The 18,901-nt window shown below is 43.0% G+C and overlaps 1 protein-coding gene across 2 annotated transcripts in view; it reads right to left on the bottom strand.

Annotated features, from left to right (window-relative positions):
* Positions 1–18,901, bottom strand: part of LOC137401674 (tetratricopeptide repeat protein 28-like) — a 56,019-nt gene extending 37,118 nt beyond the window's left edge. Inside the window, exons 1-6 of one of the 2 annotated variants that reach the window (XM_068088135.1) lie at positions 18,693–18,901; positions 8,391–8,475; positions 7,600–7,630; positions 6,782–6,854; positions 4,532–4,620; positions 1,161–1,195 (exon numbers count right to left, since the gene is read on the bottom strand). In XM_068088135.1, coding sequence (XP_067944236.1) covers positions 1,161–1,195; positions 4,532–4,620; positions 6,782–6,854; positions 7,600–7,630; positions 8,391–8,426 — 264 coding nt within the window. In that variant the 5' untranslated portion in view covers positions 8,427–8,475; positions 18,693–18,901. The remainder of the gene's footprint in view (positions 1–1,160; positions 1,196–4,531; positions 4,621–6,781; positions 6,855–7,599; positions 7,631–8,390; positions 8,476–18,692) is intronic. The other variant, XM_068088134.1, reaches the window with a different exon arrangement.

Genomic DNA, 18,901 nt, shown 5'->3' with positions numbered 1-18,901 from the left:
CGGCTAGCCCGTGACGAATAGTTTTCCGACGTTGATTCCGTGTTGAATCAACGTCGGAACGTTGAATGTTTAAAACGTCTTAAAAATTGTTGTAATTAAACGTATACGTTGTCTTAGCTAAAAAACTATTCATCGTTTGACCTAAACACAGAATATGTGTGTACATTCAATAAGTATCCATTCAAAAAGTGTGAGTGATATACAATGTACCGTAAAACCTCGTAAAACTTTTAATTGAACTGCCTCGGAGTGTTGCTCTTAACGAATCCCAGGTAAAGTAAGGTAATCTTTGCATAAACTTCAAGAAAAATCGGCAAAATTGATCGTGGGTAAAACGCTCAAAAGAAAAAGATGTCTTTTCTTTTGAGCATTTCAGCAACGATCAAGTTTTGCCAATGTCAATCTAAAAACGTCCTGGCAATAACATCACCTCAAACAACAAACCAATCTCAAGTGATAGAAAAATCTCTATACCTTTTAATAAAAACGTTTTAAACTTTACATTAGAAGCATTTAATTTGAAACAAGCCATTTGTGCTTTTGATTTATATTATGGTTTGCATATGTACATGTATTTACTAATAAATAAGTAAATACATGGACTTGTGACAGTGCTCTGATAACTTGAACGCTCTGATAATTCGAACACTTTTGCTCGGTCCCGTGAAGTTCGAGTTATCCATGTTTGACTGTATTTCGTTGTTGAGAATGCCGTGAACATTTCGCTGATGCCAGTGCAGATGAGTTTCTAATAGTGTGAACATTGCTATTAAACATTATCACCAAAATGATGTGCGATTAACACCGACATACGGCGGCAATATAGTGTGAACCAGCCTTAAAAGTTGGGAGGACTGATGTACTAGCGGAATAGAACCATATTCCATATAGAACCATTATTATTATTATACAGGAAATAAGGTGTGTTTAGGGAAATTCCTAAAGTGATGTCATCAACAGCCATTTTATTATTACACTACCAAGTAAAAAGTTTAAATAAACTAACAAATCCACATGGATTCTTCCAGTAATATGGAATAAAATGTCACACGCCGACAAGTTAGGAAGTTAATCTTGTCCAAACCTAGCCAACAGACATAGCAGTAACCTATGAAACTGTCAAGTGCAATCAAACCTACTACACAGGATGGTATACTCACAAGACCTGAGATAGTATGTCCTGAATAAGCTCCGGCTATAACAAAACAAGCAATTAATCACAAGCTGCTAAAGTAAAATAAAAATCACTTTTGTAAAAAGCATTGGAGTCGCTAATCGATTGATTTCTATGCCGAGAGGGCAAACTTAACAAATGAGTAGCTGTTGCAGCTGAATGAAGACTAAAAGTTTGAATTTCTGACATTTGGAATTCAAACTGGATTGATGCCTAGTGTAGGCACAAATGTACTAGTGTAGGTACGACTGTACTAATGTAGGTACGAATGTACTAGTGTAGGTACGAATGTACTAGTGTAGGTACGAATGTACTAGTGTAGGTACAAACGTACTAGTGTAGGTACAAATGTGCTAGTGTAGGTACGAACGTACTAGTGTAGGTACGCATGTACTAGTGTAGGTACGAATGTACTAGTGTAGGTACGAACGTACTAGTGTAGGTACGAACGTACTAGTGTAGGTACGAATTTACTAGTGTAGATACGAATGTACTAGTGTAGGTACGAATGTACTAGTGTAGGTACGATCGTACTAGTGTAGGTATGAATGTACTAGTGTAAGTATGAATGTACTAGTGTAGGTACGAATGTACTAGTGTAGGTACGAGTGTACTAGTGTAGGTATGACTGTACTAGTGTAGGTAAGAATGGTTAAAACTCAACATATGCTGTTGCGATATTAGTGGTTGTTTAAGACAGAATATGCACTCAGCCTGTTACTAGATTATGCGGATAAAGTGCATATATAAATATTGATTAATGTATATAAATTATATAGAAGCTTCTAATTAAAAAATAACAATATAGCTAAGTCTTGAGATCAAAAGTTTATATGATCAAACTTTATAGAAAATAATACCATAAGAACACAAGGTATAATTTTTAATTTTCCAAAACGAAAAAGCAATGATGAACATTTTAAGCAATGACAAATAGCATTAAAACAAATGCATTCCATAAAACAAAGCAAAAACTAAATAAAAAACCTAAATTGGTTTTACAACAAGATTGTAAAGTAATAATATTTAAAATGGGTTCTCATCTGTGACTCTAGAACAACTCTAAATCATAACAAACTCAACATTAACCTACTAAAATCATTTGATAACTTTCAGACTCGTTTAAGAACTTTTCCTCTGCAATTTTCAAAACAACTCAAACTATGTTTACTATCTTTTGACTGATAATACCATTCACCATATAGCCTTAACTATTTTAACACTTTTGTATCATATTTTTGTTTTCATAATTAGAAATCTGTTGTAATAAATATGCATAGCTATTTCCACAGACCTTACGCTTGGCCCTTTTTTGTTTAAACACTCATATCAATTCTCAAGCTTGTTTTTTACATATTTTGTTGCTTTCAGTTCTAACACCATTATATTAGTTAGAATATTTATTAGTTTTTATTTATTTTCTAGTTAGTTATTCTTGTTTTTTAGTATACTTGCTGTGATACTTTGTGGAAAACATATGGGTCGCGGTCACAGAAACCATGGTTAAGTCGCAAATCACGAAGTTGAGTTATTCGACTTTAAAGTTCCACTAACTGAATTTATAATTTTGGAAAGGATTTTGATAACACATGCTTCTGGACTAATCAAAGAGTGATCTTTCTGAATCTGAAGTCAGTTTAGATAATAAATGTCTTAAAACCTCGGAAAAACCCCTTAAAACCGTTGCTATGCTAAACAGGAAGTACTGATAAATGGCGTCCGAAAAAACGTAATCATTTCTTTTTTGCCGATTTGAGGGATAATTCTGACATTTTGGACACTTATAATGAGTACTTTGGTATTCCAACTGATGCCAAAAGCAGTGTAAGTAAAGGGAATGACCATGATATATTCTTAACCATTCATATAAGATTTTTACAATATTTAATTATAAGAATAATTATTCGATTTTATAAGATTTGATTATAAGAAAAATAATTCGAATTTGCAAGATCAAAGTATAAAGTGACCAATGATGTGCAATATGTTACTGCTATTATTATTTTTTAACATTTTGTTGATCATACTACGGTTGTACTCAATATCGCGGCACTGCCAAGCCGTTTTTAATATCTGCAAAATTAGGTAATACATTTTCTTATAGATATACAGCCATTTCTATGACATCCAGCCAAAATCTGTTTAAATTTTTAAATTCAGCATAATTTTTTTGATACAAATACAGAAATCTAGATAAATATCACAACCTCTTAATATTGGTTGCTATGACGTTTTGAAATGCAAACAAAACTGTGCATCGGATTTCGTTTCTCAGACTTTAACACCAGTTTTCTCGGAACTAGGTTTTCGCACTGATGGTAAACATGCATTCAGTTTATTGACCATAAAATCTGTTGTAATTAAGCTAGAATCAAAATATTTTTTGCAAAATAATTGTGAGAATTTTCTCCTTCTGTTAATGCAGATAACTCTAAATCTTATAATCCCGACTTAACCATGGTTTCTGTGATCATGACACATATAGTAAAATATGATTATAGCTTACCGCAATAAAGATCGCTCATAACTTAATGAATGGGAGTGAGACTGGCATAGCTTGAGCTTAATGGTAGAGCTTAATGAGGAATAAAAATATTTAGTGCAACTTACTTCAACTTATACTAAATATAAATTAAATAAACATAATTGATTAATTTCATATTATTAGGTTTAACAATCTTATAAGTAAAAAACAATTTTTTAAAAATTTTGGATGTCATATGTTGAGCATTATTATTATTCCTCAAATATTACATCACTAGCTGAATGCCCGGCGCTGCCCGAGTAATAAAAAAGTCTATGCAGAAAACTTTCTTTTATTGAACGTATATGTACAACATTTACTATTTTAACTTTTAAACTTCTTATCTTGAGAAAAGAGTTTTGTGCAGTTCCAATAAATTAGGAAGAGAAATAATGGGTACTTAGAAAAGTGTGTATATAAAAGATTGCTGTTGCAGCAGATGCTCGTTATATTGAAAGTTTTGATAGCCGATACTGGTACAAACATAAAAATGAGATATCGAACTTTCTTTGTTTGATACTTTGTCTGACCAAACGGAGAGAAAATGTGGAGGCAATTCCTACTCCAGATAATACAACTGTCGGCATGAAAAGCATTTAGCTTTTACAGATTTACGGAAACCGAAAATATGAGAGTAACGGTATATTTTAAATCAAAATGGCCATTTTGATTTAAAATTACAATGGAAAGTTACAATTAAAAAAATAAGTAATAATAAAAACTAACTTTTAAAACGATCTCAAAAAACAAACACAAAAGGTAATATCGATTAATAATGAAATGTGCACATTAGGCATTTCAACAAGAATAGAACATGACTGAAAGCTAATTACCAGTTGAGGCATGGTTGACTAATCCATCTGAAAATGCTGAGATAAAATGATCCGGCCGAACTTCATTGTTCAGAGAAGCTAAAGGAGATCTACAAGAGAAAGACACCCTTTAGTCACACAGCAACAATACAATTTGAGACATCATGAACAATAACTCTACAAAAACTAACAAAGTGGAAAATATTCTGCGTACAACTACGGTAGTAATAACAGCTTCATAAAAAAACAAAGAGCTGACATATCTAAGGAGTAAAAACACAGAGCATCATGAAAAAATACAACACACCTGAACGTAGCAGTAAAAGCATGCCAGCAAGTTCGAGTAAGAACAAACCAATTGTGAGCTCTAAGAATATTATATTACATTTCTGGATAGAAAGAACTGCAGACTTCAGAACTATGAAGTTTTTGAAAAATGAACTTATGTAATACATTTAAGAATTATGTGTACTTCTGTATATTTTGTATACTACACAACTGACATGATATTACGTGATATCACCTATGTTTGCACATACAAGTAACAACTACACAACTGACATGATATTACGTGATATCACCTATGTTTGCACACATAAGATCTGCACACATATATGTATTAAAGGTTCGTAACTCATCATATGGAAAATATTACAGTACCTACCGAGTGTAGTCATACCACTGAAAATAAAATATATTATTTCAACTACTCAATTTTCTTGTAGTTTTTCAACAAAATATGTTATACGAAGAGACAGTGAGTTATACTGAGAGACAGTGAGTTATACAGAGACACCGAGTTATACTGAGAGACAGTGAGTTATACTGAGAGACAGTGAGTTATACTGAGAGACAGTGAGTTATACTGAGAGACAGTGAGTTATACTGAGGGACAGTGAGTTATACTGAAAGACCATGAGTTGTACAGAGGGACAGTGAGTTATACTGAGAGACAGTGAGTTATACTGAGAGACAGTGAGTTATATTGAGAGACAGTAAGTTGTACAGAGAGACAGTGAGTTATAATGAGAGACAGTGAGGTATACTGAAAGACAATGAGTTATACAGAGACACTGAGTTATACTGAGAGACAGTGAGTTATACTGAGAGACAGTGAGTTATACTGAGGGACAGTGAGTTATACTGAGAGACAGTGAGTTATACCGAGGGACAGTGAGTTATACTGAAAGACCGTGAGTTATACAGAGGGACAGTGAGTTATACAGAGGGACATTGAGTTATACTGAGAGATAGTGAGTTATACTGAGAGACAGTGAGTTATATTGAGAGACAGTGAGTTGTACAGAGAGACAGTGAGTTATACTGAGAGACAGTGAGGTATACTGAGAGACAATGAGTTATACAGAGAGACAGTGAGTTGTACTGAGAGACAGTGAGTTATACTGAGAGACAGTGAGTTATACTGAGAGACAGTGAGTTATACTGAGAGACAGTGAGTTATACTGAGAGACAGTGAGTTATACTGAGAGACAGTGAGTTATACTGAGAGACAGTGAGTTATACTGAGAGACAGTGAGTTATACTGAGAGACATTGAGTTATACTGAGAGACAGTGAGTTATACTGAGAGATAGTGAGTTATACTGAGAGACAGTGAGTTATACAGAGGGACAGTGAGTTATACTGAGAGACAGTGAGTTATACTGAGTATGTAGCAATAGGAACTGGTATTGCTACATAGGCCTACTCAGATTGCGAAAATAGGAATTACACTGTATTTTCCATTGTTATGATCTAAAGTGTTTTACTTCTAAAATAATGTTTAAGTTTTCCCAGTGATTTGTCTGTGACAGCACTGATTCCGATTGCAAATAAAACATTGCAATACAAAGCTGAATTTCCTATCTATGTATTGCCCAGTAATCCGCAGCAATGGGATTGAAAAAATGGTAATGGTGGTTCAAATTAATATATCACTATTGCAACATTTCCAAACATTCTGAATATTAGGAAAATCTCTAATTGATTGAAGTTCATTATTTTTAATGAAAATATTAAACACAACTAAAGCAAAAACTTGTTGTTGTTGACTGCATTATATAAAAGTGGCTTGATTTTAAAAATGCACAGTGAAGGTGTTAGAATTATCACAGAATAGGCAAAATAAGGAAGGCAAGTCTAAATCTGGAAATGCCATAAACCATAACAATAGTTTTTGAATTTATAAAACCTACTGTCATGAATTATTTTATTACAACAGCATTGCTTTTAATCTCAATTATTAACGAGGTATATTAAAAGAGAAACTCACGGATTTGCCTCAAATTGCTCGTCAACAGCAAACAGCTCATCTGTATCTGGGTCAAACTCCAAACCAGTGAGAGCTACAGCAGATGACATAAAGAATGAATTAAAAATTGAGAGTTGAAGCAGTTTTGTTAGAAAAAATAAAACGAAGACACAAAATATGCATAACTGATGGTAATCACATAAAACAAAAAGCCGCTTAGAATAGGTTATTTATAACATATACTAAGCAAAGGTAAAAAAAGATAAAGAGAACTATGGAAGAAATAATCTAAGCGATAGAAAAATAACTATGAGAGGAGAAAAAATGGGAAAAGATTTGAAAAGAAAAGCGAGACAAAGAGGAAAAAGGGACAAGGAGTCACGAGAAAATTTGGAACAGAAAGAAAGTAAATGATAGAGGGAAGGAAAGAAAGGGAAGAAGACTGGGAGGAAAGAAGAAAACAGAGAATGAGAGGTCAAATATAAGAGATAGGTAGGGGACATAGAGAAGGCAGAAGGTAAGATAGAGTGAAGAAAAAGAGTGGGAGAAGACCAACAACAGAAAGGAGAGAAGAGAAAAGGGAGGGAGGAAGAAAAAGAGAGATGAAAAGAATAATGGAGGAAGGCGAGGAGAGATGAAAAAGAGTATAGGAAAAAAAGAAACAAGGTGAGGACTGAGGAGGCAGTGGAAAATGGACAGGCAAGAGGGAAATGAGGGCCACAAAGGAGGGCAGTGTAGTGAGAAAATAAAAAAACATGCAAACATGGTATAGGAAATGTAAAAAATAAGACGAAATGTAAACAATAATAAATTGAGAGAATTGATGAGTAATCACTTACAAGACCATTTTTTTGCATGTGTCATGTCTAGCTGTAAAATAATAAAACAATAGCGTTAGTAAAGGTAGTCAAGATTGTACGAAAACTGAGGATTAATTAAACGTTTATTATCCAGCTTCACACATCAGTTTTGACAAAAGCTGCTTTGGTAGTGAAAAAGCGGTAATCCTGGCAATATGATCACCTATGGGCAAAAGTCGCATTTAAAAAAAAACAAGATGGTACGCTCAATAGAATATTGATCAAAGCTTGGCAAAATTTGTAAGCAATAGAACCATTGATTTGTGAGTGTAGCCATAGAGGAATTAAGATAATGACAACCAGTATGATCTGGGTATAAGATAATCTCCATTTCAATATTCGATTTATAATGTGGTGTTTGATTCATACAGAAAAAAGGGTTGGCTACAGATGAACAGATCCTGTTAATATAATTATCATTGTCACCAGTCAAACATTATTATTATTATTATTCTTGCGTGCCATTGATTTTAATGGAAGCATTAAAATAATCGAAATCAGGCAAATTTAATTTGTGTGATGTTATATGTAATTTGGTAGCATTTAAGGTGAGTTTATAATAATATAATTAATTCGATTAGATGAACTGTCTAAAGCTATAAACTCAAACCAAACTCAAGACTGCTGAATACTGCAAAACCTCCTCATGTAAGCGCATTATAGGCTGCCAAATCACTGGCTAGCCAACCAACTTTGGTGAAATTATGGTAATGGCTGCTTTGAAAGCTTCACTACTAACATATCACTACTAATAGTGAAAACCTAAATACCTCCAAAACGGCCATTTCATCTTGGTGCTGAAGCATATGACAGGCCCTCGTGACAGCATATGACAGGTCCTCGGGTAAAGCTTCACTAAAATACAGAAATGTGATGTTCAAAAACAAGTCAATAAAAAGGGCTAATTTGGCATTTTCAAGCAAGTCATGTTATTACCCTATGACCATTATAGTCAGGCCAAAGGACCAAGCAGCATCAAAGACAAGAAGATGGCTCGGTCCCCTCTGAGCTACTAGAGACTCAGTCCGACCATGCCGAGACAAAGAGAGACTAAGCCGGCCCTTAACCCAGCCAGAAGTACAGCTGGCCAGTCTGTACAGCTGGCTGTGGTCAGCCCACAACCAGCTGTACAGACTGTGCAGCTGGTGGGCCTTTGGCTGATAAGGACAGCCAGGCTGACCACCAAGCCAGCAGAGATGAAGACTGACGAACTATCAAGCCAGCTGATGAAAAAACACCTAGCTAACAAGTCTGCAGATGAAAGACTGATCTGGTACCAAGCCAGCCCCTAAAAGGATTGACCTGCCACCGAGTCAGCCTCCCCGGCAAAGGAGCAGAGCCTGCCAATGCTATGATACAAAAGGAGCTCATCAACCAGAGGTTGGAGATCACGGAATGACTCATTTCATGCAGTTGTCTGTTGAGCATACATACATTGTAGATATATACATATTTGCGAAAATATATAATGCCTTATACACACAAAGTGGTGTGGTTCTTTGGGGAGTAGTAACGGGTCACAGTAGATTCTTTTACAGATCTGCCAGGCCTAGGCCAAAGAATACCATATCTTGTCAGTGAAAGTAGTGAAGAATAATCGGAAAGTGTGATAATTAAGAAGAAATAAGTAAACCAGACTACCCAAAAGCCATTGAAATGAGAGTGGACAATGATGTAACAGTTGTAGTAGCAGGAAAGAGGTATATGAAAAATAGCATTTTAATGTGGTGACTATGATTGATGAAGATGATAAGATAGTCTGCATAACTATCTGATTTCAGCATAAGCGCTGATATACTCAAGGACTCAAACACTAATTTTCTACCCAGAGAAGGATGTGTCAGTCTGTACGCGGATGACACACTGCTTTACTAAGAAGTAAATTCTGCAGAAGACCAAAGAAATTTTTGGGCTGATATTGATGCAGTCTATGATTGGTTAACTAAATCGAAAATGCCCTTCAACTCAGCCAAGTATGAACTGATAATATTTGGAAACTTGGAGCAACAACAGCCACAATATTTACTGGGCGATAGGACTCTTACATGTGTTGATACTGTAAAATATCTTGGTGTCACCTTACAGTCTAACCTACGCTTTGATGCACATGTTACTGAGAAAACCAACAAAGCTTCCAAGGTTCTTGAATGCATCAAACACACCCTATACGATGCACCATTACAGTCTAAACAACTTGCTTATACAGCTTTGTGTCGTCCTGTGCTGGAATATGCTTGTACAGTATGGGATCTGAGTGACAGACAGACAGTACATAACTTGGAAATGGTTCAAAACCGAACAACACAATTCATAGCCAATCTTAAAGGTAGAGATAGTGTCAGCATCACCCGTGAAAAGCTAGGTTTACAATCGCTTGAATCCAGAAGAAGAAATACGAGAGTAGCTTTACTGATGAAGATTATATCACATGAAAGTAAGCATAATTTGCTAGCTTCTGCTTATGATGAGCTTACTACTGACAGAAAGGATACTGCCATAATCACACTTGCTGCTGCCCGTGGTGAATCAACATCAATATATGCAATGATATACAGCCCCCATGGGGGGCTGTATATCATTGATATATGCCGTGACTCGCCTCTTTCATAACAGTTTCTTACCCAAAACCGTTAAAGACTTAAGACTTAAATCTCAGACTGAAACATAACTCAGCCTAATGCTGGAATCTAGGTGAACCAAAAATTTAACCAAATTTTTACTTCTGAGGCACTTTCTCAAGCCCCCTGGAGCTAATTACAAGTGTACTATCGAGTAAGTATCGAGTAAGTGTGATAGTTGGAGTATGATGTGATGGAAACATGCAGTACCATCTCCTTTTTGGTTATTATCATTAGAGTTGTGTTCTCTTGTGTTATTTTATATAGTCACGCCCCTAGAGGAGGTTGGCCCTAGCCACCTCATTTGCATATCTGGTTATATTTAAGGCCGTGTTTCGGCCTAATAAGTTGTTCAATACATGCTTTGCATTTGGACCCACACTCTTCTGTTACCTTGCGCAATAACAGAATCACACTGAGCACTTATTTACTCCAAGCCTCAGTCTACGGACTGTGCTTTGGGAGTAGAGTATAGAAACACTGTCGACCCCGGTCGACCTCAGGTCGACCTTGTCGAACGAGCATAATATCACTCAGGGAGCGATTCCCCGTGTAAGGTGGGTGTAGTAGACCGGTGGTGTAAGCCGACCTAGTCGCCTCCGCGTGTTGGTCAACGGGCAACACTTACACTGCCCCTGTGGAGAGTGAATGCAGACCGGTAGAGTAAGCCGACCCAGGTCGCCTCTACGTGTTGGTCGCAGGATCCAACACACTGGTGGCAGCAGTGGGATAAGACTGCGGTAATTAGGAATTATAAGACGAATCTAGTAACCATGCCAAACAGCCGACGGAATGCTACCAGAGATCTGGCTGAGGCAGAGTTACAGCAGGTCGACCAGATTGGTCAACTGACAGAGGCTATCACTAGAGCCTTACAGATACCCAGAGGGGGAGCCAGCTTCAAGCCTCCGAAGTTCGATGGGAGTGAGGATGTGGAGCTATTCATCTCCCAGTTCGAAGAGGTTGCGGAAGCAAATGAGTGGAGTGAGAAGGCCACGCTCCTCCACCTGCGGGAGACCCTGAAGGAGGGAGCCAGAGGTTGCAGTCGAGGGGACTCACCTGCCTCCATCTTCTTGGCTTTACGCATGAAGTACGGGCTCTCCCCGAGAGAGGCGAGGAGTAGACTCCACCTAAAAAGGGAACCCAAGACGAGCCTCCAAGAACATGCCACAGAGATGGAACGTCTGGTGAAAATAGCATACGCTGACCTCCCAGAATCCTACCAGTCCAGTATGGCCATGGATGCGTTTTCTCTGACACTGGGAAATACGCCCCTCCAACGCCACTTGTTAGCGATGAAGGCACAGAGCTTGGAGGAAGCAGTGCAGGCGGGGAACGAGTTCCTGCAAATCCAGCCCACTCTTCCTCGACCTGGTGCCCGACCCCTAATAATGACGGTGGAGGAGGAAGAAGTTACCCCCGCTACGGTCGCCCCCGTCCATTCGGACCCCCCATCAGCCACCTTGAACGACGTCCTGATGGCTATAAAGGGGTTAGCAGATGGACTGAGGGAAGGAAAGCTGTTGGGACAACGGGGAGTGGACAAAAGGGGACCAAATTGTTGGGGTTGCGGCCAGGCAGGGCACACCCAACGCCGGTGCCCCCAAGCCTCCCAAGGACAACAGCCTCAAGTCACGAGGCCGGGAAACGGTTACCATCCACAGCAGTAGGGGGAAGTACTGACTGTGGATCAAATATACCCTTGCAAGGACAGTGGCAACAGCCACGACGGACTAGGCGACGCAGGCTCCCCCCCTGCTCGCCACCGGTCCCCTTGCATAACCAGTATCAACCCTTACCTGAGTGTACAGGTCTCCCACTCTCAGAAGCCAAGGACGAAACATACGTCTGGCCAAAGCCGTCTCGGCCTTCCAAGAAGGGCCCCCAGAGGACTAGCAAAGCCAGACGGACCCACGGAGACGAGTCATGGAAGCCGCATAATAGCAGCTATTTCTTGCCAGGTCGCATCGGAGGTCAGCCCGTCCAATTCCTCGTGGACACCGGATGTACCTCTAATTTGTTGGGACGACATGTCTTTGAGCGGTTACCTAAAGATGTCAAAAGCAAATTGGAGGTCCGGGAGGACTATGGACAAATGGCAGATGGTACCCGGCTGCAGTTCCACGGACTCATCACTCTCCCGGTCAGAGTCAGGAGTGTCCAGGTTACTGTGTCTCTCGTGGTGTGTGCCCTGAAGGAGGATGCCATCCTGGGCATGCCTTTCCTGGTCGACCACCACTGCGAGATGAACTTTCAGCAACCCACGTTGGTGTTAAATGGACAGAAGTTGACTTGCACTGACCGAGAGGGTCGACCTCTGACAAGCAGCGTGCAGATAATGCGAGCCACGACGCTTCCCCCTCGAACCGAGGTCCTGGTTGCCGGACGTCTCACGCCCTCCTCCTATCAGCCAGTCGGGTTAATTGAGGGAACGAAGAACGGATATATGGTGGCCGCCAGCCTACACCAACCCGGTGAGAAGGGGAGAGTGGCCATCCGTTGTATGAACCCCACCGACCATCCCGTCAGCGTGACGGCAGGAACGGTCGTGGGGCAATACACTGGGGTCGGGCCGGACGAAATAGGGGCCCCCTGGACAGCGAAGGGAGAAGCCGAGGTTTCCAAAGAAACTCCCCCTCCTGTCTCCAACGTACCTCCCCACATGCTAAACCTGCTCCGACAGGCGGCACCACATTGCTCGTCCCCTACCGAGCACCGAAGAATGGAAGACCTTTTGACCCGTTATGCGGATGTATTCAGCCAAGGGAGTGAAGACATGGGACGTACCACCCTGGTACAACACGAGATCCCCCTCCTCCCAGAGGCACAACCCATCCGTCAACACCCGTACCGTGTAGGACACGAGAAGGAAGCCGAAATCGAACAACAGGTTTCGGCCCTGGAATAGCAAGGCATGATTGAGCCCGCTCACGGGGCCTGGAGCTCTCCGGTGGTCTTGGTGAGGAAGAAGGACGGGGCGTGGCGATTGTGTGTAGACTATAGGAAACTTAATAGTGTCACTCGCCAGGACGCCTACCCCCTCCCCCGGATTGATGAGAGCTTGGACGCCTTGTCTGGCAGTAGGTTCTTCAGTACCTTGGACATGATGAGCGGATACTGGCAGGTACCCCTCTCCGCCGAGGCCCAGGAGCGGTCGGCGTTCGCCACACGCAGTGGGTTGTTGAGGTGGAAGGTGCTTCCCTTTGGACTGACCTCCGCCCCAGCTACCTTCCAGCGGCTGATGGAACGTGTCCTCCAAGGGCTACACTGGAAAACCCTGCTGCTGTACCTCGATGACATCATCGTCATGTCAGCCGACTTCTCCAGTCATGTCACTAGGCTTGCCGAGGTGTTGGAGCGATTGAGGCAGGCCGGGCTGAAGTTAAAGCCCTCCAAATGCAGCTTGTTCCAGACCCAAGTCAAGTACCTGGGCCACATAGTCAGCAACACGGGGGTGGCTACCGACCCTGAGAAGATTCAGGCCATAAGTGGATGGGCAGCACCCCAAGACGTGACGCAGCTAAGGTCATACTTGGGTACCACTGGGTACTATCACAGATACGTGCCGGACTATGCCTCGATCGCCAAACCTCTCACCTTGTTGACCAGCGAAGGGGTCCCCTGGAAATGGGGAGAAGAGGAACAGGAAGCTTTTCTTAGGCTCAAATGGTCGCTGACACACGCTCCAGTACTGGCATATCCCGACCCCTCCTTGCCCTACGTGCTAGATACCGATGCTAGTAACGTAGGGACTGGGGCTGTGTTATCCCAGGTCCAGCAGGGCACGGAGCGACCCATAGCCTACTATAGCAAGACCCTCTCCTCCGCCGAACGCAATTACTGCGTAACCAGAAGGGAACTACTGGCAGTAGTACAGGCTGTCCGGCATTTCCGGCCCTACCTATATGGCAGAGAGTTTACCATCCGAACCGACCATGCCTCCTTGGTTTGGTTGCACAGGAGGAAGGAACCCTCTTGCCAGGTGGCCCGGTGGCTGGAGAGTCTGGCCGAGCACAAGTACCGAATTATCCATCGAAAAGGCGATAAACATGGGAACGCCGATGGATTGAGTCGACGACAGTGCGTCGACTGCCGGCAGTGTGCTGCTATTGAGAGGCGGGATCAAGGGCCAACGAGGTCGCAAGTATGCGACTCTCTAGTAACCCCAGGAACGAATTGGGAAACTGCTATGCCAGTGGACCAAGTTCCGGTACAGCCGCCAAGAGGCACCGGAACATCCAGTCCCAACCCCCGCCAGTTGGATGAGGATGAATGGCCTCGACTACCTGGCAACAGACCTGTTTTAGGGCACGGCCTCCCGACTCCCACGCTAACCAGTCCAGTCCCAGTACGGCTGCCGGGCGGGGCAGGAACACCCAGAGTGTTGGACCACCCTCCCAGAAGGCCTCAGGATCCTCAGTTACAAGCCGTCAAGGTAACTGGCGAAACCAACATTTTTGATGGAACTGGTGAAAGTGTAGTCCAAAAGGTTCCAGAACAACTGGCGGTGGTACAAACCCCGCTGGATGAAGTACGGGCACTACAACAGAGAGCCGCTACCGACCTAGGGGTCATTTACCAGGCCGTCAGGAACCGGAGAGGAGTGGAAGAGGCCGTGCTACGAGTGGGCAGCCCCGAGCTGCAGCGATTGGCCCGGATGTTTCACCAGCTCCAGCTCGACGAGTCGGGCGTGTTGACCCTCCATCTCACCCAGAATGGGCGAGAAAAGGTGGTGGTGGTATGCCCGAAAACATTGAGACAGGAAATCCTGTGGAAAGCCCACGAGCAAACACACTGCGGTGTGGAGAAGACCTTGAAACGCGTCCAATTGGACTGGTATTGGCCGGGTATGGCCGGAGATATCCGGAGAGCAGTCCTCTCTTGCGAAGTTTGCCAGAGGGCCAAAACAGGAAAGGGGCGGACCTCCGGGAATAGACAACGGCTGTACGCCGGGAGGCCGTGGCAACGCCTAGCCGTAGACTTGGTGGGACCCCTGCCTCCGACCCCTCGAGGAAATAGTTAGGTGTTGGTGCTCACTGATCACTTCACTAGGTGGTCAGATGCTTTAGCCATCCCCGACGCTACAGCCCCAACGGTAGCCCAGATCCTAGACGAGAGGATATTTAGTTACTTCGGGCTACCCGAGATTATCCATACCGACCAGGGGAGCCAATTCGAGTCCTCATTATTCCAGGAGCTATGCGACTTGTGGGGAGTCGATAAATCTCGGACCACCCCGTACCACCCCGAAGGGAATGGGGTGGTTGAGAGAAACAATCGTGTGTTGGGTGACTCCCTACGAGCTCTCTTGCTGGGCAGAGGACAGGAAGATTGGGACCAACTACTGCCACAAATCATGCGGACGCTGCGAGGGTTACCACACTCCGCCACTAAAGAAACACCCAACTATTTGATGTTGGGTCGGGAACTACGTCTTCCCGACCAGTTGCTGTATGGGAATAGACTAGAATCATTCGCAAGCATATATGAGTATGTGCAGACTGTCCACGACCGATTGATACAAGCCCATACTCTCCTCCGAGATAGGCAAAAAGAAATTGTGTCAACTGACGCGAGAGAGCCTCCGTTATTCAATGAGGGTGACCTCGTGTGGTTGCTAAGCAAGCGGCGGAGAAGAGGGGAAAACCCGAAGCTAGCGGCCAAGTACTTGGGGCCCTATCGCGTGTTAAGAAGTCACGAAAACCACACTTACGAGATAGAGAAGTATGGACAGCGATCTATCCAAGCAGAGGGAAGGTTACGACTCTGTCGCCCCAGTCCGGTGCAACAAGGACGAGCCCCGGTTGAGGTCGAGCCTGCTCGCCGTCCCAACATGAGGGGCCGACCCAGAAGGCAAGTCGCACGAGGAAACGATAACCCAGAAGTAGTTATTCCAGAGTTGCCCCTGCCTAGCCAACTAACGGAGTTGCGACTACCTCAGTCGCCAGGAAGGTCAGAAGCACTTCGATTTCCCAGGGGAGATCCCTTGGTTCCCCCAGGGGAACACAATCCTACCTCGATGATTGACCCCGACCCTGGCGGCGAGTTGATACCCGAGGAGGAAAGGGCCACGGAAAATATGGGAGCCCAGGCTAGTGATACCGGGGCTGGGGATGCACCACGGCCCCAACGAATCAGGAGGCCTCCCGCGTACTTGGCCGATTACGACACTAGCACCGTCCAATCGGGAGAAGCCCTCGGAGTTCAAGGTCGGAAGGCGGCCATTTTGGGTCCCAGACAGAACGCGCTCATTACTTGTTACCAACTCGAGGCGCACACACCTATATCTTTTCTCAACATGGAAGTCACTAAGGAAACCGTAAAGAAGGCTGCACCGATCATCGGAGCTTTACCCCTGTTGCCCGAAGTAAAGATCATGCCACTGGAGCTCCACCCAGCGCCGGGTGAAACCCTGGACGACTCAGAAACGGATTCTTTAGATAATCACGTTCCACACTCCCCACTACCGACCAAATGGATCGCGGCGGGGACAGCTAAAACGATCTCGAAACTATGTCGAGAGAAAGGTACTAACTGTCCATTGTGCCAACAACTACTCTCTACCCCTCGACGGCGCAGAATCCACATCGCCCAACATTTTACACGCTTCTTCTGCAAATGTGGGAGGAACTCCACATCTCGAGATACTATTGCAAAACATCAGTCTCGGATCAAGGATGCCGAAGTACGGAAGGCGCACGGTGGAAAGGGAATTACTATATACGAGGTCGACCGAGATAGCTACCCGGCCTGGAGCAAAAAGGTACAATTAAATAATCCTCCGGCCTTTGAAAAGCCTACACCCTACGGGCCGATTAAAACCAAGCCACCTACGCGAAGAGGACCCCAGGCACCTCTCCCCTCTCCCCCGAAGAAGAAGTGGTACAGTCCGCCCAAGCTGGAACGACCGGTCCCAGCTCCTAGAAGATTGACGACAATAGGCAGCATCCAGAGCCGGCTGGGGGACGTACGACCCCGGGTCACAGTGGACGCTTTGCGAGAGGAGGCCTCCAACCTCCGACGGGCGGCTCGTCGCCTGGAGGACCTGGCAAATCGCATGTCGACCTCCTAGATGACACGGTCGACATGATTTACCAGTATTTCCCTTGGTATTTAGTAATTGCGGTCTCTCATATTATTATACCCCCTTTTCTTTGTTTGTTTTGTTGTAGCTAGTTGGTGTGTTCCTATATTTCTTGTATCTTTTCTTTTTTTTTTTTTTTCTTTTCTTGTGATTTTTAGATATAGCCGGTAGTCGTCTATAGGGGCGGCGTGTGTGATGGAAACATGCAGTACCATCTCCTTTTTGGTTATTATCATTAGAGTTGTGTTCTCTTGTGTTATTTTATATAGTCACGCCCCTAGAGGAGGTTGGCCCTAGCCACCTCATTTGCATATCTGGTTATATTTAAGGCCGTGTTTCGGCCTAATAAGTTGTTCAATACATGCTTTGCATTTGGACCCACACTCTTCTGTTACCTTGCGCAATAACAGAATCACACTGAGCACTTATTTACTCCAAGCCTCAGTCTACGGACTGTGCTTTGGGAGTAGAGTATAGAAACACTGTCGACCCCGGTCGACCTCAGGTCGACCTTGTCGAACGAGCATAATATCACTCAGGGAGCGATTCCCCGTGTAAGGTGGGTGTAGTAGACCGGTGGTGTAAGCCGACCTAGTCGCCTCCGCGTGTTGGTCAACGGGCAACACTTACACTGCCCCTGTGGAGAGTGAATGCAGACCGGTAGAGTAAGCCGACCCAGGTCGCCTCTACGTGTTGGTCGCAGGATCCAACACAATGAGAATGTCATTGAAGTGCTGATAGAGTTCATCAGTGACCAGCGAGTAAGTGTTCATTCAGTTACGCATTGGGCTGTGACTAATACTTTTACCATTTTGTACTTGTAGCTTATTCAATTTGTTCATAAAGGCCTTTTCTTCGCAATCTGTATTATCTATCCTCAACATGTTTCGACTTCAAACCATGCTCAACATACCTCGACTTTGTTTTTGGTAATTTTTATGAAAGATTGACTGTTTGGACTGGATGAAAGATACAGCTCATTAAAACCTATGCTTTAAAGTTTAATTTGAATATAAAATGAGATACAAATAAGTGATCGGCATACAAAATCTTGCCTGCTCAACTTGTACGGACTCAGACCTGCCAACCCAAGAGTGGGGCAATGCGTGAGATTTGGTTTTGGGGCAATTGATGTATCAATGATAGTATATATAAAATTGTGGTAATTGGGGCAAAAATCTCACGCATTTCCATTTTTTCTTTGGGGTGATTGCGTGAGTCTCACGCCCAAAGCGTGAGAGTTGGCAGGTATGTGTACGGTCTCACTTGAGTAGCACATACCCAATTTCACTTGTTCGTCATTGAAGGCAAGCCTGAATTCTCAAAAAAAGATAGACATAACTATCAACCATAAATGTTCAATTACTTACATTATGTATCTTATCCATTCCACATGGTAGCACTGCTAGTTATTGTTATATATCCAGAGTATACGTAGGCAGAAGGAGCGATTATTGACATGTAGATCAGACAGCGGCGAGGGATAAAAACGACTGTAGACAAAAATAGAACATGAAAAAGTTAATATGTAACTCAATACTGTGACCAATTAGACAAAATGCTATGAAAAATGTTTTAA

Source organism: Watersipora subatra, chromosome 8, assembly GCF_963576615.1.
Source record: "Watersipora subatra chromosome 8, tzWatSuba1.1, whole genome shotgun sequence".
In the NCBI taxonomy this organism is placed as follows: domain Eukaryota; kingdom Metazoa; phylum Bryozoa; class Gymnolaemata; order Cheilostomatida; family Watersiporidae; genus Watersipora; species Watersipora subatra.
Note: the sequence above shows the minus strand (reverse complement) of the source record. Positions and strands in the feature narration are given on the sequence as shown.